Source organism: Delphinus delphis, chromosome 2, assembly GCF_949987515.2.
Source record: "Delphinus delphis chromosome 2, mDelDel1.2, whole genome shotgun sequence".
Lineage (NCBI taxonomy): Eukaryota > Metazoa > Chordata > Mammalia > Artiodactyla > Delphinidae > Delphinus > Delphinus delphis.
This window is the reverse complement of record NC_082684.1, coordinates 8966613-8992441: the sequence shown is the minus strand read 5'-3', so window position 1 is coordinate 8992441 and position 25829 is coordinate 8966613. Positions and strand designations below refer to the sequence as shown.

Sequence of the window (25829 nt, the reverse complement as noted above, 5' to 3'; positions counted from 1 at the left end):
TTTTTTTTTTTTTTTTTTTTTTTTTGCTGCACCACAGCATGCGGGATCTTACTTCCCCAGCCAGGGACCCGTGCCCCCTGCAATGGAAGCACACAGTCTTAACCACTGGACCACCTGGGAAGTCACTGGAAGTTACTATTTTAATAGACTTTCTTCACAATGGTGTTTGTGTGATCCTACAGACTTCCTAAAGAGTATATGGGCATGGATGGTTTTAAGGTATAAAATTCCAGATCCCCAATCTCCAAATACATTCTTTCCTAAAATGGACCTTCCTGAGAAGGGTACTTAAAGCACTGGCATCATGTTGGGTCGCCTTTCCCGTACTCCCTTGTACAGTCTCCCTTCTTCCACTGAGCCAAAAATGGCATATCTTTTTCCCTTCCTGAACCCTCCCTTACGCACTGCCTAGGATATAAAAATCTTCAGGCAGGACCAGCAATAAGTTTTCTGGTCTTTCCTCACCTTATACGTATTTTTGGCATTGCCATTCAAAGAAATTCAAAGAACTAAGTGATACTGCTACTGCAAAATCCCTATAATTCTCACCTACTTATTTAGGACAGCAGTGTTTCTCAAGCTTATAACTATTTTAAAAATTTGGAGTGAAATTTATGCTGAACCCTATCAAATTCTAGTTGTAAGTATATTCATCTATGGATACATGAACAAATCAGGGAAGAGGGGGAAACATACCCATAACATCAATAAATATATTTCCAATAAGTTTTTATGTTTAGTTATTCAAATATATAATATATTTACATTGTTTTGATCAACTGCCCTTAACATTGTAATAACAGAACAATCCAGGGGAAAAATTCACTTAAAACCCAATGATTATGTGAAGGAGATACTGATAAGATCAATATGGTAAAAGCCCTAGACCAACCACTAAAAAACTCAAAAAAAAAGAATCAATAGTGAAGAAATCATTATGGGAATTAAAATGTTACACTAGGGCTTCCCTGGTGGCGCAGTGGTTGAGAGTCCGCCTGCCAATGCAGGGGACACGGGCTCGTGCCCCAGTCCGGGAAGACCCCACATGCCGCGGAGCGGCTGGGCCCACGAGCCGTGGCCGCTGAGCCTGCGCTCCAAAGCGGGAGAGGCCACAGCAGTGAGAGGCCCGCGTACCGCAAAAAAAAAAAAAAAAAAAAAAAAAGTTACACTAGAAAATATTCGCTTAATGCAAAAGAAAGTTGAATTGTGACACAAATTTTTAGTATGATCGATTTCAATTTAGTTACATGTTTTTATTATAGAGAAATGACAGCATGATCAATAAAAGATATAAGCATAAAATATACAAATTACGATAAAATCTTGCAGAGGAAGTTGGACGGACATATGAGTTCAATGGGAAAACATACAATGTTAAATTTCCAACTATTAATGGTGACCTTGTTCAAGCATATTTAAATATATAATGGCAGGTATTTAGATCTTACTGGGTAAAAAAACTATATTTTTATTATATCAGTATTTACATTATCGTTACAACTATTTAAACTTATAATGAAAACATTTTAAAGTCAATTTTAAAATGTACAAGGAATATGTTAGTGTTTCAAAAATTTTTTAAAGAAAACTGGGCAAACATATTTGAAGAATAGTCTTCTAAAACACAGTCTTTTAAAAGACAGTAGCTCGGTCACTTACTAGCTGGGTGGCTTTGGACAAGGTTTTAACCTGAATCACAATTTCCTCATCCATAAAATAGCGATACTACCAGTTTAAGGTTATTGTGAGTGTAAACGAAATAACGTGTAAAGCTACTAACATGGTTCCTGGTACCAAGTAAACACTCTGTAAATGCTGATTATTGTTCTTTGCCTTCCACAGTGCCTACCTAGTACAATGATGAGCACTACTAGGAATTCAAGGTGTGCTTGGAGGGATGAAGAAAAGCTAACATTACGTTATACGCTTCTTTTTGATACCGTAAGACTAACTAGGAAAAGAATACATCCTTATTAGTTTAAGCCCAGGCGTAAGAATTCAAATAAAACAGACTTAAAAGTTGTACTATACTTAATGTACAAATGGGCATTGCACTCTCACTCAGGCCATACATCAGACTGGAACAAAGAGAAGACTAGCAGTTCCACAGTGGGAAGGGTGGTACCTTTGGCTGGATGGTCCATTTCAGTGCACTGACACTTGAGCATCCAGTCTACATAAGAAAAACAGACTTTTAAACTGAATCTTTGTGAGAGACAGAAAATGACAGTAACTTTCTGATCTCCTGGGTTTTCTTATGACCAAACATTTAGGAGTTGAATTTAAAGATAATAAGTAATTTTCTTCTTCACAAAGATTAGAATTTTAAATATGCCTACCTTTTATGTGATGACAAATGGCGATCAGTAGTACATGCTACCTAGCAGGTATAATCCAAAACACAAAACACACTTAATCTGTCTTTTCAAAGTAAAGATACCACTTTATTAATGAGTGAGAAAAGTAGCTGCTTTTCAAAGGATTTTTGTACTATGGAGAGGACATTTTGAAAAATTATATTTGGAAATGTTTCCACTGTTACATGATCTTGTTGCTGAAAAAATGTCTATTAAAAACACTATTTTTTTAAGTCGTTATCTACACAGGTTACAAAGGTTTGAAAACATGAAAAATTAACTCAGTAAATTTAAAGTCTTCTTAAAACTTTTTTTTTTTTTTTTTGCGGTATGCGGGCCTCTCACTGTTGTGGCCCCTCCCTCCGCGGAGCACAGGCTCCAGATGCGCAGGCCCAGCGGCCATGGCTCACAGGCCCAGCCGCTCCGCGGCATGGGGGATCCTCCCGGACCGGGGCACGAAGCCGCGTCCGCTGCATCGGCAGGCGGACTCCCAACCACTGCGCCACCAGGGAAGCCCTTTAAAACAGTTTTCTGAAAGGAGTTTTAAAGTTAACTATATATATATATGTATATATATATATATACATATATATATATAAATGCAACATGTCCCAATTAGCAAGAATAATTGACTGAGATCAAGGAAGAAGGGAATCTCACAGGCGATTTCAACACAATCCTGCGCATAATTGATGACTGAGATTTGAAACATTAGGAATGTTGTCAATAATAGGATTCTCCCGTTTGGATCTCTGAATCTTTGTGAGGTATCTTTTTATCTGTCATGAAAGTCCTTCAAATCAAATGTCAAAAGTAACTGAATTTGCAATCAGAAGTTTAAATAGTTGTACCTAAACGTCACACCAAGATTTATCTTAGTCATAAACACAGCACACTATAATGAAATAAAGAAACCAGCAACAGCCAATGTTTACTGGATACTTTATTTGACATTATCATTTTGGCTGGGCATATCCCTCACCTTCAAGAAGCAGAACAAAATATAACCTTCAGATTAAGTCCAACCATAAGTTACTTTTCCAATGATCCTGAAGTCAAACTGTAAAACTGAAATATTACCACCTCTGATTTCCCATGAAGATTAAACAAAACCTCGTAAATAACAGTGCCTAGTACAGTGCCTGAAATAAACAAATGCTCAGTTACATTAACTGCTCTTTCCTTGGCTTGAAGCCATGTGATTAATAAAGAAATAATAGGCTTAGGAGGGAGACTTGAATTCTCACTATACCACTTGCTAGCTGTGTGACTTGAGGCAAATTATTTAACTCCATCTGTAAAATAGATATAATACCCACCTTATAGGGTTAATGTGAAAAGTCATTAAAGAATAATGCAGGGGCTTCCCTGGTGGCACAGTGGTTAAGAATCCGCCTGCCAATGCAGGGGACACGGGTTCGAGCCCTGGTCCGGGAAGATCCCACATGCCGCGGAGCAACTAAGCCCGTTCACCACAACTTCTGAACCTGTGCTCTAGAGCCGGCAAGCCACAACTACTGAGTCTGCGTGCCCATGCTCTGCAACAAGAGAAACCACCGCAATGAAAAGCTCACGCACCACAACGAAGAGTAGCCCCTGCTTGCCACAACTAGAGAAAGCCCGCGCTCAGCAACAAAGACCCAACGCAGCCAAAAATAAATAAATAAATTTAAAAAAAAAGAATAATGCATACGCACAACATTGTAAATCAACTACACTTCAATAAATAAATAATTAAAAAAGAATAATGCAGCCAAGTCCTTCAACCCAAAAAAGACTGTTAATAAATATCCAACCCTCCTCCTTAAAGACAGTCTATTCATAACTGTACCCAAAGGATAGACTTATGGGTCAATGAATTTTAAAATACCCATCAGAATCCTTATCTTTTGGTAAGAATTACAGCAATGCAGTACCCTGACACAGTGCCTGGCACGGAGTGGATACTCCATTAATGTTTACTGAACTCGGGTGAATTACTATGTCCAAGGTCACTTGGTTAACTGTGGCAGCATGGGCTAGCCTGGGTTGGAACTAGGTCCTTCTGCTACTCAAGCCAAGGCTTTTCCCACTATCCTGTGTACTCTCCCTAGTTTAGGTCATCCACTTGCTGATAAAATTACATGCTTATTTACACCAGTACAAATTAATTTAAGGGTCATAGTAAGGTGTCAGCATAATTTGAGTTTTTCAGGTTTCTATGGCTAAAGAAGTCACTACTCTGTTAAAATACTTTTACCTAAAAGAAAAACAAACAAAAAAAACCCACAAGCTTTTTACACAGCTTAAATCAAGAAAAAAAAAATGTTTCCTTTTGTTTTGCCCAGCTACCACAGGAAAGTTACCTATATTGATGATTTCCTAAATGTAAACCGTGTTGGAATGTTTTCAGAATAGTAATACTTTAGAATGGTACAACCAACACAAACTGTAAGCCACAAACGCTAGTGGAACAAATAAGAGTTGGGGGAAGTGGGAGAGCCACTCCATTCTTGCCAAACTCAAGGCTGAATACACATGAAGTAAAATACTATGCACTGAAAACATACAGACGCAGGTTCAACTGTACATGAAGCACCTGTTAAGACGAGTCAACTCACAACCTCTGGATGACAAGCGGAAAACAGGTTTTTAAATGTCTGAACGCTGCGGCTTCAGCGCTTTTGCAACACCCGCTGTTATGATCTGTCACGTGAAGCAAACAGGCACAACCAAGCATCACTATTACAGCCACACTACCGTTCACCGACTGGCCTTCTACACAGTATCAAGCAAAAGCAGGCAAACCGGCAGAGGAGGCCTTCGCCTAACTTTCTTCCAGATGCCAAACGCTGTACGGAGGCCGCGGTGTGCAAGTAACCAACCCCAAGTAAATCAATGAATACCTAGGCGTTCTGACATCCCCAAAGGTCCTCCTCATCCTTAATCTTTCCAGAGTGTCATCCCATGAAATACGACTTGTTTGCACAGAACCCTGAGACCCGTCCTTCCCCAAAGGGGCAGCACTGATCACCTCCTTCCATGGACCCCTTTCAGCCAGATTCACAGACACCCACCCCCGCCCAAACCACTGACTCCGCTGATTCCCACAGGGTAGACTCCATTACCTACGTTAAGTTTCTGAACACGTGATTTGGGAGAGCAAACTTGCTAGAAACAGATTACACGACACTTGAACACATTTCTCGGAGTACTGCCCCACCTGGAGCCAAACAATCCCCAGGGAGGGACTGAACGTCACCAATCTTGGATGACACTCGTTCGAATCGCGCTAAAGAGAAGACTGAGTCCCTCCCGGCTGGCCGCCGGCAGCTCTTACCCATTTGTCCAAGGGAACTTGGGCGAGGGACCCGGTGCCCTGGTACAGGTCCAGACTGAGCTGCTCCAGGCTCAGCTTCTCCTGCAGAAAGTGGCCCAGGTACCTCTGCAGGAGGTACCGACAGGCCCTCTTCTTGATGGATTCCGAAAACGGCCAAGGCATGACGAGGGCTGGCAGCTGGGCCGGCGGGGGCTGCGGACGGCTCCGGCCTGGGGGTCCAGGCTCCGGCTCCAGGCCGCTGCTGTGGCTGCAGCGGCGTCTCAGGTCCCGGCCGGCGAGCCCAGGCCGCGGCGAAGCCTAAGCCCGGGGAGGCCCCTCCATGCCCGCTCGGGGCCGGGAATCCCTCAGGGAGACCCCATCACCTGTGCCGCGCCGCTCGCGCTAGGCCTGGCGGGGACAAGGCGCGGAGGAGTCCCCGTCACCCCAAGTCCGGGGGCTTCCGAGGGGGTCCTAGTCGGCCCAGAGAGAGGATGCAAGAGATCACGCGGGGAGACGGAAAGGCCTGAGGCCGGGGCTGAGGCGGACACCTCCACCGCCGCTGCGCGACGAATTTGTTGTCATCCACGGGGCGCGCTCCCGACTGCGGGACGCTACCGGCGCGTCCGCGAGACCCGGACTCCAGCGCGCGGCCGGGCAAGGTGGAAGTGACGCCACACAGGGGGCCGAAGGAGGCGAGGAAAAGGACCCGGAAGGGGGCAGTTCCGGCTCCGAGGGGGCGGGGCGAGGGCGGGGAGGAGATGGGGTGGCGCCGCAGGTCGCTTCCAAAGGCCTGGGGAGGGAATGAGAGGAGGACGCGGGGCGTGCGCAGGTGAGCAGTCGCGGGGCCGCGGCGAGAGGCCGGCCGGGGGTCGAGGGGGGTTCGAGGGCGAGCTGGGGGCCCTCTGAGCCGGACGTGGCTCTGCAGGCCGGGCCGTGAGGGGCGACGGCAGAAGCGGCCCGGTGCCCGGGCTGAGAGGGGGTGGGGTTGGGGGCGGATCCGGCCTGGGCCGTCCCAGGCAGCTTAGACCCCGACCCCGGAAACGGGCGCTCGGACGCCGCCGGCTTTACGGGGAGGGCTGCAGCCCCTCTCGAGCATCCCTCTCCCACCCACGCCCACCCCCCGTATTGGCCGGTGCCCATAGTCAGCAAGTTATTCGTCGCCCGCCTCATTCAGGTATTGTTTTCCGGAGCTTCAGCTTCGCTGTCTGTCTAGAGGCTTGCAGTTTCCAAAGCGCTTTATTCATCCTGCGTGTGCTGCGCCAGCGACCAAGACACTTGAGCTTTCTAGGCAGAACTGCTCTCTCTGATCGATACCAGAACCTTCCGACCCCGCGGAAACCTGGGCAAAGTACTTGTGCTGTTCTGGGAATCTGCGCAGCCGTGTTTCTGCCTTTTAGGAGGCAACTCCTGCAGAGGCGGAGCCGGCCCTTAACTTTGGTCCACCCCCGAGAAGGCCTGCGTGCCGCTGTTCCGTGGCCCGGAAGCCAAGTGTCCTGGGTTAGAATCCCGCCCCTGGCGCTCATTAGCCGAGCCCCCTCGAAGCGGCCGCTGCCCTCTCGGAGTCTTCGCCAACTGTGAGCACATTAGTAATAGCTTATCTCCAAATATTGTTAGGAAACTTAAACGATATACGTAGGGAACCAGCGGAGTCCCGATACATCCAGTTTAGTCAAGAATAGTGAATTAAACCCGACTTTCGCTTTACCAGTTGGACTCCTGTCTTTCTTGGTTATTCCGGGGAAGCAAAGGAAATACCCTTTTAAAACTCAAGCAGACTGGGTGTTTGTCTTGTAACCTGTCAGACGAAACAAACTGTAATAAGCTTACTGGAAAGTCTTGTGGAGGTTGTCACTAAGCAGTTCTAGTATTCGGAGTGTAGAAAGTTTAATTAAAGTTGTAAATTTTATTAGCCGTCCGGTTTTGCTTAAATTATTTGGTATTTCTACCAAATAATTGAGTCTGTCACCTCATTAGAAGAGAGCTTAAAAGTGGGGATGTTTGCCTCAAGGCCCCGTTCAGTAAGATTTAGTAAATGATTTTAAATTTGCCAACACTGTTGATTTATCCTATCTGTGGGTAAAAAGGTTCATGGTTACTTAATAAATGAAACTGTCGAAAGAAAAAAAAATAGTGAATTAAGACGACCGGGTTAAGAAGATTTTGTTTGTATGCTGATAACTTTCACCAGTGCCTTAGAAATACTAACACAGCCCACAAGTGTTGGCAAATGGAGAAAGCTCTGGTTCCCCTTTCCACCTTTTCACCTTTTCATTTTGGAACGAGCGTGCCTTCCACTGTACGTAGGTGCTGGGATTGTTGCTACCCCTCATTCTTTGTAGACTTGTCCCAAGCATTCTTGGTAACTTCAGTTCCCTTGCTCTTCATGCATGTTTAAATGTTTGTTAAGGGTCCTTTGAATGAAAGTCTCCACAGTTGGTGATGTGAAAAAGGTAAAGAGGCATTCAAGGAGCTTATGTTCTATAGTGAAGGGGTCACTCCTTAATTCAGTAAATATTTACTGATTGCCTGCTATGTGCCAGGGATTGTTCTAGGTACTGGGGATACAGCAGTGACCAGATTAAGTCCCTGCCCTCATGGAGTGCTTACATTTTATTGAAGGGAGGGGAAACAGACAGTAATCAAACATGTCATATGCCATGTGGTGATAAGTGCTGTAGAAAAAAATAAAGTAATATAAACGGAATGGAGAGCAGAGAGATTTGCCACTTTTCTTTTTTTTTTTTGCGGTACGCGGGCCTCTCACTGTTGCGGCCTCTCCCGTTGCGGAGCACAGGCTCCGGACGCGCAGGCTCAGCGGCCATGGCTCACGGGCCCAGCCGCTCCGCGGCATGTGGGATCTTCCCGGACCGGGGCACAAACCCATGTCCCCTGCATCAGCAGGCGGACTCTCAACCACTGCGCCACCAGGGAAGCCCTTGCCACTTTTATATAGGGGATAAAGGAAGGCCTCTCTTGTTTAATAGGTGACATTTTAGCAGAGACTTAGGGAAAGCTGGGGAGCAAGGCAAGTGAATACCTGCAAGAGTTTTCTGGGCAGGGGGAACAGCAGAACGCAAGGCCCGTGGCAAGAGCGTGCTTAGCGAGTTCAAGGAACCTCAGGAGGGAGTGAAGGAAAGAGGAGAAGCTGGGGGTTTGCGGGGGGAGGGGTCATACAGGGCCTTGTAGGCCACTATAAGGACTTTGCCTTTTTATTCAGTCGGTGAATGGGTTTGAGGAAAGCAGTGCCATAATCTGGCCAAAATGTTTACAGGATCAATGCTAACTGCTGTGTTGGGAATAGACTTGTGGAGGGGAGAGGACCAAAGGAGAAAAAGCAAGACCAGTTAGAAAGATACTGCAGTGATACAGGCAGAGATGACAGTGGCTTGGACTAGAGTGATAGAAGTGAAGATGGGAAAAAGCAGTTGGATTCTGGATATATTTGGAAGATAATAAGTCATGTTTATGAATAATTATAATGCTTACCATAAAAGGAGTGTAAACAAAGTGGTATGAAACTGGGATCCAATCTGGCAGGGAGTTAGACTAGACCTTGGGAGGTTTGAACCAGACTTTTGATGAATGAGTACAGTTGACTTCTTTTCAGGTTGAAATGTTAAGTAAGTGATTTCTTTTGGAATACAGAATTACATTCAGACTGTTCATAGAATGTGTGAGATTTCAAATATCAGAAAAGGGACATAAAAATTAGAAGATTTTGTAAAAACAAACATGCTCCCTTCACAGTCTTAAGTGTGTTGCCGGGTACGTTTTATGCTTCGTAGGAGAAATTCAGCATAAATTGTTAAGGTTTGGGATCTGTCATTATCATACCTCTAGCTCAAATAGAGTACAGACTCATCCTAACAGTGTTTTGTGTTTTATCAAAGACAAAGTACTATCACAAAATGTTAACAGCTAACACTAATTAAGGGAGGACGATGAAGGTAATTACCAACCAAACATTGTCAACTTCCAAAAAATTCTAGAAAAGATTTGAAATGACAGGTTAGAGGCTATATACCAGAGGCTGAATGAGTCATGTCAAAAAATCATCCGTGAAAGAAATCCACGTTAACATGTGAAAGAAAAAAAAAGCTGAGATGTTTTTGTCCTTCTAAGACTTGTGCCTGAGGTAACAGGAATAAGATAATAGTGTTCCTGCGTCTCATGCTTCTCAGAGCCGTGAATGGCCGCAGCTGCAGCCACTCCACATACTGTAAAGGGCACGGAACTTGGAGTCAAAGGGCTTAGGTCAGAGTTTCCTCTTTCTTCTTTAAAGATATTTAAATACTCTATTTTTAACAATTAACAGATAATATTTCTTGAGCTTATTGCGTGTCCAGCACCATGCTAAGCATTTTCCATATATTCACTCATTTAGTTCTCTTGGGATCCCTTTAAGGTAGATGCTCTTGTTGGCTTCATTTTAGGGCGGCGGAATGTGTGACTAGAGGGATTAAGATATCTTGCCTCAAGTCGCAGAGTAAGTGGCAGAACTGAGATTCTAGCCCCGATCAGTCTGTTCAAAAGAGCCCTTTAACCATCACACCATATGGCCACTTCTTATTCATGTTGAGAGGATTTTCCAGACTGTGATGTATGATATAAATAAAAGTACAGTTGACCCTTGAACAACGCTGGGGTTAAGGACGCCAACCTCCCCAAAACTGAAAATCCACGTGTAACTTGTAGTCAGCCCTGTATATACACAGTTCCACATCCGCCAATTCAATCAACATGGATAGTGTAATACTGTAGTATTTACTATTGAAAAAAATCTATGCGTAAGTGGACCTGTGCAGTTCAAACCTGCGATGTTCAAGGGTCAGCTGTAATCATCATTAAGATATTACATTCTAACCCTCAGCTGACTGTTGTAATGGCAACTGAAAAATCGAACTTTCTTTCAAAATGTAAATTTGACATCTGTATACTGCTCTTGAAGTCATTCTGGCTCTGTTCTTTTGCCATGCTGTAGACATGCAGACAGTCGTGTATGTCTTTCTACGCCTGTTCTTTTGTCATCAAGGACAAATCTAGTCTTTTGCTAGCTCTTTAATGCTGTAAATTTGTGATGAAACAAAACAAAGTCTACTAAATTAAGAAGTAGAGAATAAAGAATTCAGTGAACAATATCTTGATAACTAGTTTCATGAATTCTCCCCAGACCACTAACACAGTCCAAAAATTATACCAACAGATGAAGTAAGAGCGGTTCCTAAATAATTTATGGATGATGTTATAAGGAATCATTTGGAAACTTTTTGCAAGGTGATGCAATCTACCAGAATAACTAAAAGCAACCATAAGGTATTCCAATTTTTGAAGGTGCTGGCAACAGAATATTGCTCAGAGTCTGGTAGAGAGCCAATTTAGAGTTTAAATGGAAAACAAAGAGGTTTTCTATTTCATATCTCTTTAGATAATGATTTATGTTGGTTAGAATGTACCTTATATTAAATATAATACCAAATCCTCTATATAACCTAGTGGGTTATATAGAAACAAAAAACTAATTCCTGGAGTTATTTTGGTTTTAGTTCTTAAGCATTCAATTTTTTAGTCTTGGAATCTCATTTACTATTTCTGGTTTCAAAGGAAAGGTTGTTTACAGGGTTGTAGTGTTCTTGCCTATTTTTTACAGTTTAAAAGACTTCTCCAGGAGTACCGCTCTAGTTGCCAGATGGGATTCTGCCTGATTCATGAACTGCCTAATAAAGCCAATTAAATCTTTAAAAAAAAAGACTTCTCAAATGAACATTATATATTTCTTCACCATCACCTTCCTCTTTAATCAGCTGAAGCACAATACAATTCTGGTGGCTTGATTTGTTATTACTAGGTTGTGTATGTGTGTCTTTGTTGAAAGTGGGGTGCAGAGTAATTTTATAAATCAGTGTACAAATGGAAAGATAAGCCCTTTTTATTTGAATTACAAATAATGTATGTCTGTAATGCAAATGATTCTGATTTAAAATTTTTAATTTCAAAATAAGCATCTCAGAGCTATTGAAAACATTACATGTTATGTGTTACAGAAAATAAAGTTTAAACTAGCTTTAGCTTCGCCTGAATTCTACATGTTGCGAATTAATCAACTTTATTCATCTTTACTTTCAAAACAGTAGTTTGAAATTCAGATAAATTCAAAGCTCTCATTTCATTTGAAACTGAAGCTGCCAGTTACTTTAACTGTCTTAGGACTTCCCTGGTGGTGCAGTGGTTAAGAATCTGCCTGCCAGTGCAGGGGACACGGGTTCGATCCCTAGTCTGGGAAGATTCCACATACTGAGGAGCGACTAAGCCCTTGTGACACAACTACTGATCCTGCACTGTAGAGCCCACGAGCCACAACTGCTGAGCCCACGTGCCACAACTACTGAAGCCCATGCACCCTAGAGCCCACGTGCTGCAACTACTGAGCCCACGCACCGCAACTACTGAAGCCCGTGCGCCTAGAGCCCATTCTCCACAACAAGAGAAGCCACTGCAACAAGAAGCCCATGCACCACAACAAAGAGTAGCCCCCGCTCGCCACAACTAGAGAAAGCCCACACACAGCAGCGAAGACCCAACGCAGCCAAAAAGAACCAACAAGATGGTGAAGTTGATTCAAAATAATATAGGAGAGACCAAAATCAATGAAAGAAAAACTGATGAAATAAGATTCCAGAATTAGCTGAAAACTGGTTAATAAGCCTTCCACTCCTGGCTAAGATAGAGTAACAGGGACCAGATTTACCCTTCCACCTGAAACAACAAAAAAAGTGGGCAACAATACATGAAACAATGGTTTTAAGACTTTGGACATTAGGCAGTGAAGGACAGTGATCCCTGAGAGACAAGATGCAAACTGTTGCCCCAGATTATTGCCTGGAGAGAATTTCTAGGCATGGCCTTGGGAGGAGAAACCCAGGTAGAACTGGCAGTCTACCTGAATTGAGGATAAGAAGCTAGGATTCCAGGAAGGCCAAGGCAGCTAGGACAGAGTACTAGAAGGAGGGGAGCTTCTTAGAGCCGTGGATAAATACAGAGGATCCCCCTCCCGTCTGCAGCTGAATACTGATCAACACATAGTTGTGAGGAAACTCCCCAGGGCTGGGGAAGAGACTACCCAAAAGAATTAGAGGAATTTTCAGAGCTCAAACAGGACCAGTGATAGTTCCAGTTCCTCTCACCCAGAATGAAAAATCTCATAATTCATAGGCCATCCGGTAGAGTGCTCAGAAAGGTTTTGTCTCTGTAGTTGGGAAAAAAATTAACCAGAGACTAAATGAGTTTTGATACTGCCTTAAAAAGCCTAAAAGCAAGACCTGAAAGGATCAAGCTTTTCCCAGTTAACTACATCCCAGAGCAATACTCAGTAATATTTATAGGAATATAAAAATATCAAGCACCATGAAAGGTAAAATCCACACAGTCTGGCATCCAATCAAAAAATATCAGGCATACAAAGAAGCAGTATGCAACCCATAACGATTAGAAAAATCTATCAATTGAAACTAACCCAGAAATAACAGTGACATTAAAACATTTATTATAATTATTCCATATGTTTAAAAGAATTAGAGAAAAGATTGAGCAAATGAAGTAGATACATAAAAAATATGTTTTTTAAAGAAGAATCCAAGTATAAGAGATTAGATACAGCAAAGAAAAGGTTAGAAAAGAACTTTAAATAGCAATAGAAACTATTCAAAGTGAAACACAAAGAGGAAAAGAGTGAAAAAATGAGCATAGGGGTAGGACAACTTCACTTGGACTAATATTCATGAAATTGGACTCTCCAGAGAGAGGAGAGACAAATGTTAGAAGAAATAATGGCCAAAATTTTTCCAAATTTGCTAAAATCTATGAACCCACAGATGGAAGAGGCTCAATGAACCCCAAGCAAAAGAAACATGAAGAAAAACTACACCAAGAGGAACAAAGATAACAGTGACATCACATTTCTCACGGGAAACTGCGAATAAGATGACGGTAGAGAAACATCTTTGATTTTTTGCTTGAAGGAAACATTTTTTTCTTGAAAGAAAAAAAGTCAGCCTAGGATTCTATACCCAGCAAAAATATCTTTTAAAAATGAAAGTGAGGCTTCCCTGGTGGCACAGTGGTTAAGAATCTGCCTGCCAATGCAGGGGACACGGGTTTGAGCCCTGGTCCAGGAAGATCCCACGTGCCGTGGAGCAGCTAAGCCCATGTGCCACAACTGCTGAGCCTGTGCTCTAGAGCCCATGAGCCACAACTTCTGAGCCTGCGTGCTACAACTCCTGAAGCCCATGCGCCTAGAGCCTGTGCTCTGCAACAAGAGAAGCCACTGCAATGAGAAGCCTGTGTACTGCAATGAAGAGTAGCCCCTGCTTGCCGCCACTAGGGAAAGCCTGTGCACAGCAACAAAGACCCAGTGCAGCCAAAAATAAATAAATAAAATAAGTTTATAAAAAAAAAATGAAAGTGATAGGAAGACTTGTTCAGACATAGAAAAGCTGAAAGAATTCATCAACAGCAGACCTACACTACAGGAAATGTTTAAGGAAATCATCAGGCAGAAGAAAAATTATACAGATTATAGATGTAGATCAACACAAAGAAATGAGGAGCATCAGAAATAGTAACCATATGGTTAAATATAAAATGCATTTTTCTTACTACCTAAGTCTCTTTGAAAAGTAACTGGCTATTTAAAGCAAAAATAATGGGAATTCCCTGGTGGCCTAGTGGTTACAATTCCAGGCTTTCACTGCTGTAGCCTGGGTTCAATCCCTGGTCAGGGAACTGAGATCCCACAAGCCATGATGTGTAGCCAAAAAACAAACAAAAAAACACTGTTAAAAACAATAATAATGAAACAAAAATAACATGTATTATGAAGTTTGTAACATATGTAGAAGTAAAATGTATGACAAAAATAGCACAAAGACTGTATAATATACTCTTGTAAGGTTCTTATATTATTCATGAAGTGGTATAAGAACACTTGAAGGTGTGATAAATTAAAGATGTATATTATAAACTCTAAAGCAACCACCAAAAACGTTCAACAAAGAGTCAATAAACCACCAAAGGATGTAAAAAAAGAATCCTAAAAAGTGGTCAGTCCAAAAGTAGGCAGAAAAATAAGGAAAAGGGAATAAAGTACAGATGGGACAAATAGAAAACAAACAGCAAGATAGTAACCACATCAATCATAGTAATCATATCAATAATCATAGTAATCATATTAAACGTAAATGGTCTAAACACTCCAATTAAAAGGTAGAGATTATCGGATTGGATGAAAAAGCAGGACCAAACTATATACTGCCTACAAGGAACCTACTTTAAATATAAAGACATTGCTCTTCCCATTCTCAAGAGCTTAAAACAGCCTGTTGTACCAAAATCAAATTCTGTTGTCTAGGTATTAGCACCTTGTCACATTGGGCCATTCCTATCTGTTATTCTCTTAGCATTTTCCTTGTAGTAGACTACCTAGTCCAGTTTCCTTACAATTCCTGCCACACCCTGGGCCTTGTTTATGCATTGTTCCCTCTGAAGAATCCTTCACAACTCTCAAGTCTTCTCTGCTTATCCATAACTTTTCATCTGTGCTCATTCAAGCCCAATTTTGACTGACCTGTTCCATGAGTCAAGCCCCATAGTAACTTAACAATTATGTCATAAATCATGGAATGTCAGAGCTCTCAAGAACAGTAAAGAATTTCCCATTCATTCCCCCTTATTCTGTAAGTGAGAAAACCAATGAGGTTACATGGCCAGCCCAAGTTTATACAAGTTGAGTGGTAAGATTGTTGTAGGACCAAGACATTTTGTTTTCTCTAATTATACATTTTTTGTGTTATGATTCATGTGCGTGGCATTAATATTTGTGTACGTATTTCATGTGCCTGTCTTATTTCTCAAATTAGGCTGTAAACTACCAGTAAACATACTTAATTAGTATTCTAATGCTTAGAAAAGTGCTAGATAAATAAACTTAGAGTCTAAATTGAAAAGATAAAAAAATGAAGTAATTCATTGATTTTTACCAATGAAACGCTGACAGTTAATTTCCCTCCATAGATTAGCTAAGATTCAAAATAGATTTTCTAACATACCTATTTCCAAATCTTGGTACTCATATAAAATAAGCTGAATTTAGTACCTTTATATCTTGATTGTTTTCAACAGTAATATAAACTCAGTTCATTATATTATCCACAAGTATTCACAAAGGTCTAGTCCTGTGCTATGTGATACAGTAGCCACTAGCTTTTTAAATTTAAATGAATGAAAATTAAATAAAATTTGAAGTTCAGTTCCTCAGTCGCTCTAGCGAAACTTCAAGTGCTTAATAGCTACGTGTGCCTAGTAGCCACTGTATTGGACAGCATAGATAAAGAACATTTCCATCATTGCACGGAGTTCTACTGGTCTAGAATTTCTCATACAATGATAAGTTGTTTAGCCTACAGAAGAATCCAGGGATTTTTACAGGAATCACATTGATGAGTCAACCATTCTGGTAACCTGACAGCATCTCTAATGTTTCATTAGTAATTTTAGCAGTTGTCCCTTCACCAACATGGACGTATATGTCCCCATCCTCAATGGCTTCTACAGGCTTCTACACTTGGGTACACAAGATAATCCATTGAGAAGTAAGAAGAAAATAAGCTTATATTTCATAGTTTACCTTCTCTTTAAATTCATATTTATGTGTTTTGATACGCCAATTGTGATATGTAAATAAATATACATATGATGAGGTATCTGCTCAAAATATTTTTGGTTATTGGGATGAATAATCAAAGTATAGAAACCACTTCTCTAGTGCCCCATTGGTAAGGCTACCCAGTTGCTCCCTGCTTTGCTTCTGTAGCTCCTTTCATCACACACTGAATTCATGTTTTTTGGCTCTGTGTTCATACTCCTCAAAAGAGGATCTGATTGGATGAACCAGTCACCATCCAGAATCGGGTAGTTGGACAGAGCTCTTGATTCAAGACAATTCATAAACCCCTTGCCAGCCTCGAAATGATGACTTCAATTATAACACCCAAATCCAGTTCATTTCGCTGTATCACGGTGCTGGAGTTACAGAATACAAATCATGAAAGCTGTAACTAAGGAACCTTTCCAAAGAAGGCAGTGAGCTTGACAAGTACGCTGGACCTCCTTTTAAAAGTAAACTATGACTGTTCCAAAAAGGAAAGTCAGAAAATGAAGTCTCTTTGACTACCTTTATACTCCTTTCCCTGCTGATAGGATATGGATACTGGTAGGCAGAATAATGACCCCCCCCCCAAAGATGTCCATGTCCTAATCCCCAGAAACTGTGAATGTATTATCAGTACCTTATATGGCAGAAGGAACTTTGCAGGTTTGTTCAAGTTAAGGGCCTTGGATGGGGAAATTATCCTGGAATGTTCAAGTGGGTCCAATATAATCAATCACAAAGGTCCTTATAAAAGAGTGCGGGTGCCAGGAGTCAGAAAAAGGAGATAATGTGACCACAGAACCAGAGATTGGAGTGATGTGCTTTGAAGGTGGAGGGAGAAGGGACCATGAGCCAAGGAATGCGGGAGGCTTCCAGAAGCTAGAGAGGCAAGGAAACAGATTCTCCCCTGAAGGCTCCAAAAGGAATGCAGCCTTGCTAACGCCTTGGTTTTAGATTTCTCACGTCCAGAATTGTAAGAAAATTAATTCATGTTATTTTAAGCCAGTAAGTTTGTGGTAATTTGTTACAGCAGCAATAGGAAACTAATACACATGTTGATACTCAGTCTACAAAGCTTTTATTAAGTACTTTCTACATGACAGACACAAAAATATCATCATGGTTCCGTTGTTTTTAAACCTCTTGTGTAAAGCTGTTGAAGAGTGAGATTAATGAGTGCTTTTTATTTTAGGTAACTCCTAATTCAGTATGCTTTCAGTTGCCAGTAAAATAATGAATTTATTGGCTGCAATAACTGAAAAGTGCAAAGGTTGGGCAGCTGTCAGGGCTCGGGCTTCATTTCTCTGTGAATCTCTTGGCTCTGTTTTCCCATTGTCAGCATCATCCTTGAGTTTCCCTCATCTTGGGATGGCTACCAGGGACAGCCGGGGCTGTGTGCTGTAAACTATTTTGCATTAAAGTGTGTGCTGTAAACTATTCTGCATTAAAGAAAAGGGACTTCCCTGGTGGTCCAGTGGTAAAGAATCCGCCTTCCAGTGCTGGGGACATGGGTTTGATCCTTGGTCAGGGAACTGAGATCTCACATGCCATGGGGCAACTAAGCCCGTATGCCACAACTACTGAGCTTGCGTGCCTCAATGAGAGAGCCTGTGTGCCGTAAACTACAGAGTGCACGCACTCTGGACCCCGTATACCACAACTACAGAGCCCATGTGCCCTGGAGCCTGCACGTCACAACTAGAGAAAACCCGCATGCCACAACTAGAGAGAAGCCCGTGCTGCAACAAAAGATCCCGCATGCCTCAATGAAGACCACGGGTGCTGCAACTAAAACCTGACGCAGCAAAACATAAATAAATGAATAAATAAATTTTAAAAATAAAATGACTAGGAAGAATTCAGTGTATTGATAAGTTCAGGACAGTCTTCAGTTGGGATTGGGGTCAATCTCATGCAAATTGCTTGGTTACTTTACTCAATAGGGGAAGGGGGGACTTCCCCGGCAGTCCAGTGGTTAAGACTCTTCCTTCCAATGCAGGAGGCGTGGGTTCAGTCCCTGGTTGGGGAACTAAGATCCCACATGCCGTGGGGTGCAGCCAAAAACTTAAAAAAAAAAATAGAGGAAGGGGAGGTATTATGATTCCTCTTGGAAAATCTGGGTGCTGTTAGGAAGGGGAAAGGGTATTGATAAATAATCAAGAGCTTGTCATACCAACAAAAGATAATTGTAATAATACCTTAAAATACTGATAGCTTAAAATGTTAACTTGTATAATGCTTCAGTACTAAAATCTGTCAATTCTTATGTATCATCAGAGGTTCTGGATGTGTCTGCTATTTAATGCATCATTCAAAAGCATTTCAGAGAAAAATCTCCTGAAAATTCACAGTCTCAGGAAAGGTGTCTTTCTCTTTTTTTGCCCCTTGGTGCTAACTACTACCCACAGTTTGATGACCTGCTTTACTGACCTGTGAGGTCTTATATTCTAGTATTGGATTCTTTGGCTTATCATATCACTATGGTCCTAGTTGCAATGAATTAGGCTCTTTCTTTAAAAGCTTTCTCATATAAACATCTTTTTCATGTAACAGTTACTATTTCTGTCATCTGTAGTTAAGGTACTTGATTACTTGAGCAAAATAAAGATGTTTGCCATTCAGGATGTTAAGAGATTTATGGTAGACAGTCACATTTCAAAATCTTCAGAACTGACTTTGTAAAAAAATAAAATGGTCTCATTTCTTATACATAAAACCAAGTGTAATATTAAGGAATATAATGATTATTTCTAGAGAAGGTAGACATTTTTAGAAAATCAAATATTTTCACTTTCATATATACTAAGTCAATATTAGATTTCAGTTACCTGACAAATTCCTCCAGCAATAATCGATAAATTTATAATTAACTTGTATTGTTAGTAGTGAGTGACTAATCCTATGAAGTGCTGTGGGAGACAAGATAAAGGACCCTTAAAACGTATCATTAGTTGAAATAGGATTGGAGGATTATATTATTTGTACCAGTTTTCTATGTAGTTTTTTGAAAGAGCTTTACATAGTTTATCATAAGTTGCCTTTAGCAAATAGTTTTGACTTTTATAATGTGCAAATGACTTGCAGCTATAGGAACTCTAGCACCTTAAGATTTTTGCTAATAATTCAGATCATTGGCTGTACAGTAGAATCATCCAGAAACTCTGAAAAAATACCCAGAAAAATCTCCCAGAGGTTTTGATTCAGTTTCTCAGGTGGGGTTTTTGGCCACAATTGAGGACCACTAATTTAAAGGATTTTGAACATCACACAGATAGGACACAAGTTGGTAACTTTAGAAAAAGGGATGGAATTTGTAAGGTAATAGACAAACAGTACAAATAAATGTTCATAACAAGTTGAACAGTCGTCCTGCATTTAGGACAGTGGGTGCTTAATCCATATCAGAGAAATGAAATCTTAATTTACTTTTAAAGCCTACAGGTAAAAAGAAAGTATATCTTATTCTGAAAAGCTGTTTTTACATTCCAAAGCAATCTCACATTTATTAACTTTTCTCATCCATACATTTAGAATTTTTAACAAAACTGCTCCCCCAGTCACAGAAGAGAAGCAAGAACTACATAGCAGACTGGCGGTAATATTGGGTCAAGTTAGCACAAGAAATAATATTTTCCAGTGTATAATATGGGAGCCAGTTCAAGTAAATAGTAAAAAGAGTTATTCAGTAAGTGGTGTTGGGACAATAGGCTATCCACTTGGAAAATAAAGCTACACAGAATAAATTCCAGACGGATCAAAGAGTTAAATATAGAGAATGAGAATTCAAAAGATAATTTAGAGCATTTTAAAATGTAATCGTGGAATGGGGAAGATTGCTTCTTAGGCAAAACCCCAAATTGAGAAGTCATAAAAGGAACTATTGAGGGTGTACCTTAGTAGGTAAAGACTTAAACTTTGATTTCAGACTACTTAGTTCATTTTTATTTGTTTTTTTTAATAGCTGTATGATCTTAGAACTAAAAATATCCTATAAATACCCAAAGGTTGTTTAATCAAGGATATACACATTCAAACAATGAGACATCATTCTTTGCCTCTCAAGTTGGCAAATGTTAAAAAGGGTTGGAAAGGGTGTGGTGAAAAAGAGCACAGTCCTTCATATTCTGTTGGTGGAGTATCAGTCAGTACAGCCTTTTTTGAAGGGTGACTCAGCAGTATCTATTAAAAGTTAAAATGAGTGTATACTTTGACTCAGCAATTCCAGTTCTAAATATCTATCCTAGAAAAATAATAATACATTTAAAAAGAAGTAGGTACTAGGAGTTTTACATTGGCATTGTTTGAAATAGCTAAAAACTGATATTCTGAATTCGTACCAATATGGGGATTAACCTTTTGAGGAGAAGTGGAGAACAAGAGTTTTTTGTTTTTGGGGGGTTTTTTAATCTATAGGTATCTGTAATTTTGCTGTGAAAAACTACTGAAAATGGTTTTAGGCAATATTTTCCCTAAAAGTTGTTAACTCATTAATGTTTTCCAATAAGTAGCAGTTGTAAGGCATAACTGCTTTTAATCAAACATTAGTATGTGGAGTGTCTTTCTATAAGCCGTTTTATATCCAGATTTTTGCAGAATGGAAACAGACTGTAATCCCATGGAGCTGAGCAGTGTGTCAGGATTTGAAGAAGATGCAGAGCTTAATGGCTTTGAAGGAACAGATATGAAAGACATGAGACTGGAAGCTGAAGCAGTTGTAAATGATGTTCTCTTTGCTGTTAACACCATGTTTGTCTCAAAAACCCTGCGCTGTGCAGACGATGTGGCCTATATCAATGTGGAAACAAGAGAAAGGAATAGATACTGCCTGGAGCTCACTGAAGCCGGGCTCAGGGTAAGTCATTTTCTCTTTAGGAAAAAAAAAAAAAATTATATCTTTACCACTTAATCAAAAAGGGCAGGGAGTCAGGGAGTGGGAAAGAGTGTTAGATGAGAACTTGACACGCAGTAGCTTCTAAGTTTTTTTAAGGAAAGCTTTTTTCCCTAGGAATTTTTATTAATACTAAAGTCTTTCAGCCAACATGGGAAAATTGGATTTTTTGAAAAAGAAGAAACAGATTTGATTTGCAGAGTTATTTTGTCGTAACCATCACCCCCCAGATTAACTTATTTCTTATCTCTAGCTAAATATGTTTACCAGAATAATGCATTCTCTGCATTGGATGAGTTTTGCAGCCACTGTGTTGAATATTTTCCCACCTCTTATAAATGTCTCTTCTATTGAAACAACATACTTGAGGGAATTCCCTGGAGGTCCAGTGGTTAGAACTCCTTACTTTCACTGCCAAGGGCCCAGGTTCAACCCCTGGTCAGGGAATTAAGATCCCGCAGGCCGTGCGGCACAGCCAAAATAAATAAATAACCTTCTGTCTTGGTCAAAAATCTCTGACTTTTCTGTTTCTACAGATAGTTCTCCCAAAGATACGCAGTATCATAAAGTAGAACACAGGGTTTAAGCAAGTAAAACTGTCATGTGGTACATTAAACAAGCACATGAACATCTCTTTATTTCACTAGATTCAATTTACCTAAGATGTATGTGACCGTGTGTTCTGTGTATCCCTTGATAGAGGATCACTTACATTGAAGCCGATTGCAAGGCCAGCATCGTCACTACCCTTAGTTCCCCAACGGATGAGGCTTGGCTTTGGGAGTAGTCCCGGAATTAACTAATCTTTGTGCTCCCCTTCCTAAATTTGTACCAAAAACTTGCAATCTTTAGAAGTGGATGTTAAATAGAAATAGGCAAATCGAAAGTAGAGATAAATGACCCCAGGTAAATTAATTCTGTCTGACACTGTTTAATTCTGGTGAGGTAGGAAACGTTCTAATGAGAGTCAGAAGTCTTACATGTGAATTTGAGTGACCTTGGGTGAGTCAGTCAACCTGAGTCCCTACTTCTTTATCTGTAAGTTGGAGATTAAAAAAAAAAAAACTGAAAAGGATTCGGGGGATGGTTATGTGAATAAAGTTTGCAGAAAGATCTGGATCAGTTATAAAACCTGACATGTAAGTACTCAAATATTTATTTTTTCAGTCTGATTCAGTTAACATTTACTGAGTAACTATCCTGTGTCAGGAATTAGAAATCAAACCATGCGAATAAGACATGATCCCTGTCCCCAGGTAGACCACAGTCTAGTGGGGATAAGAGAGGGGCAAACAAAATTGTAATATGTTGTAGAAAGTGCTGGGACAGAGCATGGTTCCGAAGTGGTGCAATAACAACTCTGCTTCTGTTTCTAGCATAAACTTGCGTCTCCTATGGCTTGAATAGATGTCATAAAATGTGGGGTTCATATGGGGAATTCACAAGCTTTCATGAAGTCAGCAAAACCTAAGTTGATTTTGCCCTACACTGTGCTGGTGAACCATGATATAGGTCTTATAATCCTGTTGAAGAAACAATCTTTAGCTGTGTTTAAGGGGAAAAAACACACAGAGAAGCACACAGAATAACATTCCCTTTTATCTCACAGAGTTGAGCAGATAAGTAATGTATTAGTAATGAAAGTGGCATTTCAGATAACTAATTATAAGGCAGAATTAAAACTTCAAATAAATTTTAGAATTCTTTATACAAAGTCCAAATCACATAAATTATAACCATATGGACTAATAACACTGTAGTAATAATAAGTATAATTATTTATTATAGTACCTTTATAAAAAGACCCTCAATGTATGTGGAATTAAATAGAAGCATGGGGACTTCCCTGGCGGTCCAGCGGTTAAGACTCCGTGCTTCCAATGCAGGGCGCACGGGTTCGTTCCCTGGTCAGGGAACTAAGATCCCACATGCCGTGTGGTGCAGCCCCAAAAAACCCAAAATAAATAGAAGTATGTTTTAGACCATGAAAATGAAATACTATTTTTGTATAGCTTTTTAAATTCTTTCTGTATTTTACATTCCTTTAGGATCAAAAGTAGGTAAAACAGACCTTTTAAATTTTGAGAAAAAAATTACAACGAGAGCATTTTGCTGGTGGTGTTCCTGTATGTTACGAATTGCTTAAATATTACAGGTTGTATTAAAAATGTGTATTCTAACTATTGATGGAGAAACACATAATGTCAGAGAATGACCCATGTAAAAAGTTGGGGTTTTTTTGCTTTCTGTACCAAGATGAAATCTGATTATTTATTCACTACTGCATTTCTCTTGTAGGTGGTAGGTTATGCTTTTGACCAGGTGGACGATCATTTACAGACTCCCTACCATGAAACAGTCTACTCCTTGTTGGATACACTTAGCCCTGCCTACCGGGAAGCATTTGGAAATGCACTCCTTCAAAGACTGGAAGCTTTGAAAAGGGATGGACAGTCATGACTAAGTTTTTTCCTGTTAGAGAGGCTGCTGCTGGTACACAATGTTGACCTAAAGCTTGAAATTCTTCCAGGTGGTCATAGTAGAAAATGCATCTTTGATTTTGTGTCTTTATGATTTTTTGCTTCACATTTAGGCTTTTGATTGAGAACTTTATTGACTAATGAATTGTCTTTCTTAGTTTGTGATTCATTAAGGAAATCCTGAGGCCATTGCTGTGACACCATCATTAAGACATTCAGATTTCTTCATATAGTATCTCTGGCATTCTGAAAACCTAATCAGTATTTCATTCTCTTATTGCAGGACTTTGATGCTGCCAGCACTCTCTCTTACATAGGAAATTCTAGATTTGCACAGTAATATAGGAAATAAACTAACTTCAAACTTTGATTCAGCTTGCTAAATCAGGGGTTTGCTACTAGCTTGGACTGACTTTGTAGTAATTATTTTGCTACTAGCCTTATTGGAAACAAATTAGCAACTAGTTTCTCCTGCACAAATTTTGAAATTCACTGCTTCATGTAATCTATTTATATTATTAATATGGACTGATAAAGATGACTTAATTCTATATTACGTAGCTAGTATTACGTGAAGAACAGGTACTGAAATAGTACTGTATTCCTGTTTGCAACAGCCAGCCAAGTAAGAGGACAAACCATTAGCAAATGAATGCAACAATTACTTGTTTCCAAGATATTTAAGCACATAAGCAAATATAGGAACAGGCTCCATTCTTTTCCTAACAAAAAGCATCTTCAGTGTGTGTGATTTAAAAGAAAAAAGACTCTGATTTCCTAGAAAACAATATTTTGGCCTGTGTTGATTCTTATTATGAATGTTTGTTTACATAATGTACAGTATATATTCAGAAAGTATTTTTGCTTCAACGTTTCCTTTCTATGATGTAGCACTTTGGTATTCCCACAGCACCCCTCCTTCCCCAACAGATGTACAGTGTGCTGTCTGAATGCTAAATCTGCAATGTCATATGAGTGCATCGTATGGGTTTGAAACCAAAGGATGAATGAAGCATTCAGAGACTTAATATTTGAAAAACGGAGACTCTGTATTTTATATTTTATTACAGGTACTAATATTTATAAAAATAAACTATACCATGCTGCTACATGTTTTCAAGTACATGTTGAATAATAAGGATTGGGGAGTTGTTTTTTTAATACTAGTCTAAAGCAGCAACTATAGAAATGTTGAACTAAAATTCCACATCTGGACACACCTTCATAATTTGTCATTTGAAGACATTTTAAAATCATTATTAAATAATAGGTACTTCTAGGCTCTGAAGATCATGTAGACCAGAGCAAGTTAAAGTTTGGTTTGGGTCACTATTCATTGTCAGAGTTTACTGGAATGCTTAAATTATGTTTGATAAATGAACATTCATCCTCAGCTTTATTTTCAGATGCTGACGTGTTTGGGTAATGAAGTCTAACTTCAGGTTGAACTTTCTCATGCTTAATCTCAGGCTGAATGTAAAGGATATTTGTAAAGTCTGAATAAAATTCTGTTTACTAATTTTGAGTTAAGTATGAAGAAAAGTGATTGTATGTTTAAAAATTGAAAGCGTTCATTTTGTGATAAATGTTTGATTCCGAGAGATTCCGTTTCCATTTTTGAATTCTGTATTGTTCCATTTCGGTGTGAAGTGATTTGCTCTTTTTATTACTATGAAAGAGCAACAGAGAGAGAAGACATTAATAGAACTACACATATCAGAACCTCCACTAGATATTAAAACCTTTATTTTACCTAGATTTGTAAAAGAATTTAACCAGATAAATTAACCCTTGATTTCACTTCCAAAAGAAAAAGAAAGAACCTCCAAATAAGTAGCTATTATAAGTCAGTAAGAAAAAAATGAGAATAAGGGGCAAATAATATGATCAACTCAGAAAAATATACAAATGTCCAGTAATCACTTGAAGGATGTTCGACCAGACCAGTAATTCAAGAAAGGAAAATAGGCTTAGCTATGTTGAGCCATTTTACCTAATAATTTAATAGTTTCTCTTATTTAAATATAATGATATCAATAAAGATTTAGTGAGAGGCATAGTTACACTCTATTGGAAGATATATTGGTGAAACCTTTCTGGAAAA

The 25829-nt window shown here is 39.9% G+C and overlaps 2 protein-coding genes and 1 non-coding gene across 5 annotated transcripts in view; 2 read left to right on the top strand and 1 right to left on the bottom strand.

The window, feature by feature from the left end:
- Positions 1 to 6318, bottom strand: part of ATG2B (autophagy related 2B) — a 76592-nt gene extending 70274 nt beyond the window's left edge. For both annotated transcript variants that reach the window (XM_060003959.1, XM_060003960.1), the window contains exon 1: positions 5677 to 6318. In XM_060003959.1, coding sequence (XP_059859942.1) covers positions 5677 to 5838 — 162 coding nt within the window. In that variant the 5' untranslated portion in view covers positions 5839 to 6318. The remainder of the gene's footprint in view (positions 1 to 5676) is intronic.
- Positions 6319 to 6419: 101 nt separating this feature from the next.
- GSKIP (GSK3B interacting protein) lies at positions 6420 to 25324 on the top strand. 2 transcript variants are annotated; one of them, XM_060003957.1, is made up of 3 exons: positions 6420 to 6484; positions 20941 to 21209; positions 23544 to 25324. In XM_060003957.1, exons 1-3 carry the CDS (start codon positions 6457 to 6459, stop codon positions 23703 to 23705), a joined length of 459 nt encoding a protein of 152 aa, XP_059859940.1. In that variant the 5' UTR covers positions 6420 to 6456; the 3' UTR covers positions 23706 to 25324. The 2 variants fall into 2 exon arrangements, with proteins under 2 accessions (XP_059859940.1, XP_059859941.1); XM_060003958.1 differs by lacking the exon at positions 6420 to 6484 and adding an exon at positions 6761 to 7229.
- LOC132421456 (small nucleolar RNA SNORA27) lies at positions 7342 to 7468 on the top strand. Its single transcript, XR_009518703.1, has one exon. It is a non-coding gene; the product is annotated as a small nucleolar RNA SNORA27 (small nucleolar RNA).
- Positions 25325 to 25829: the final 505 nt, after the last annotated feature.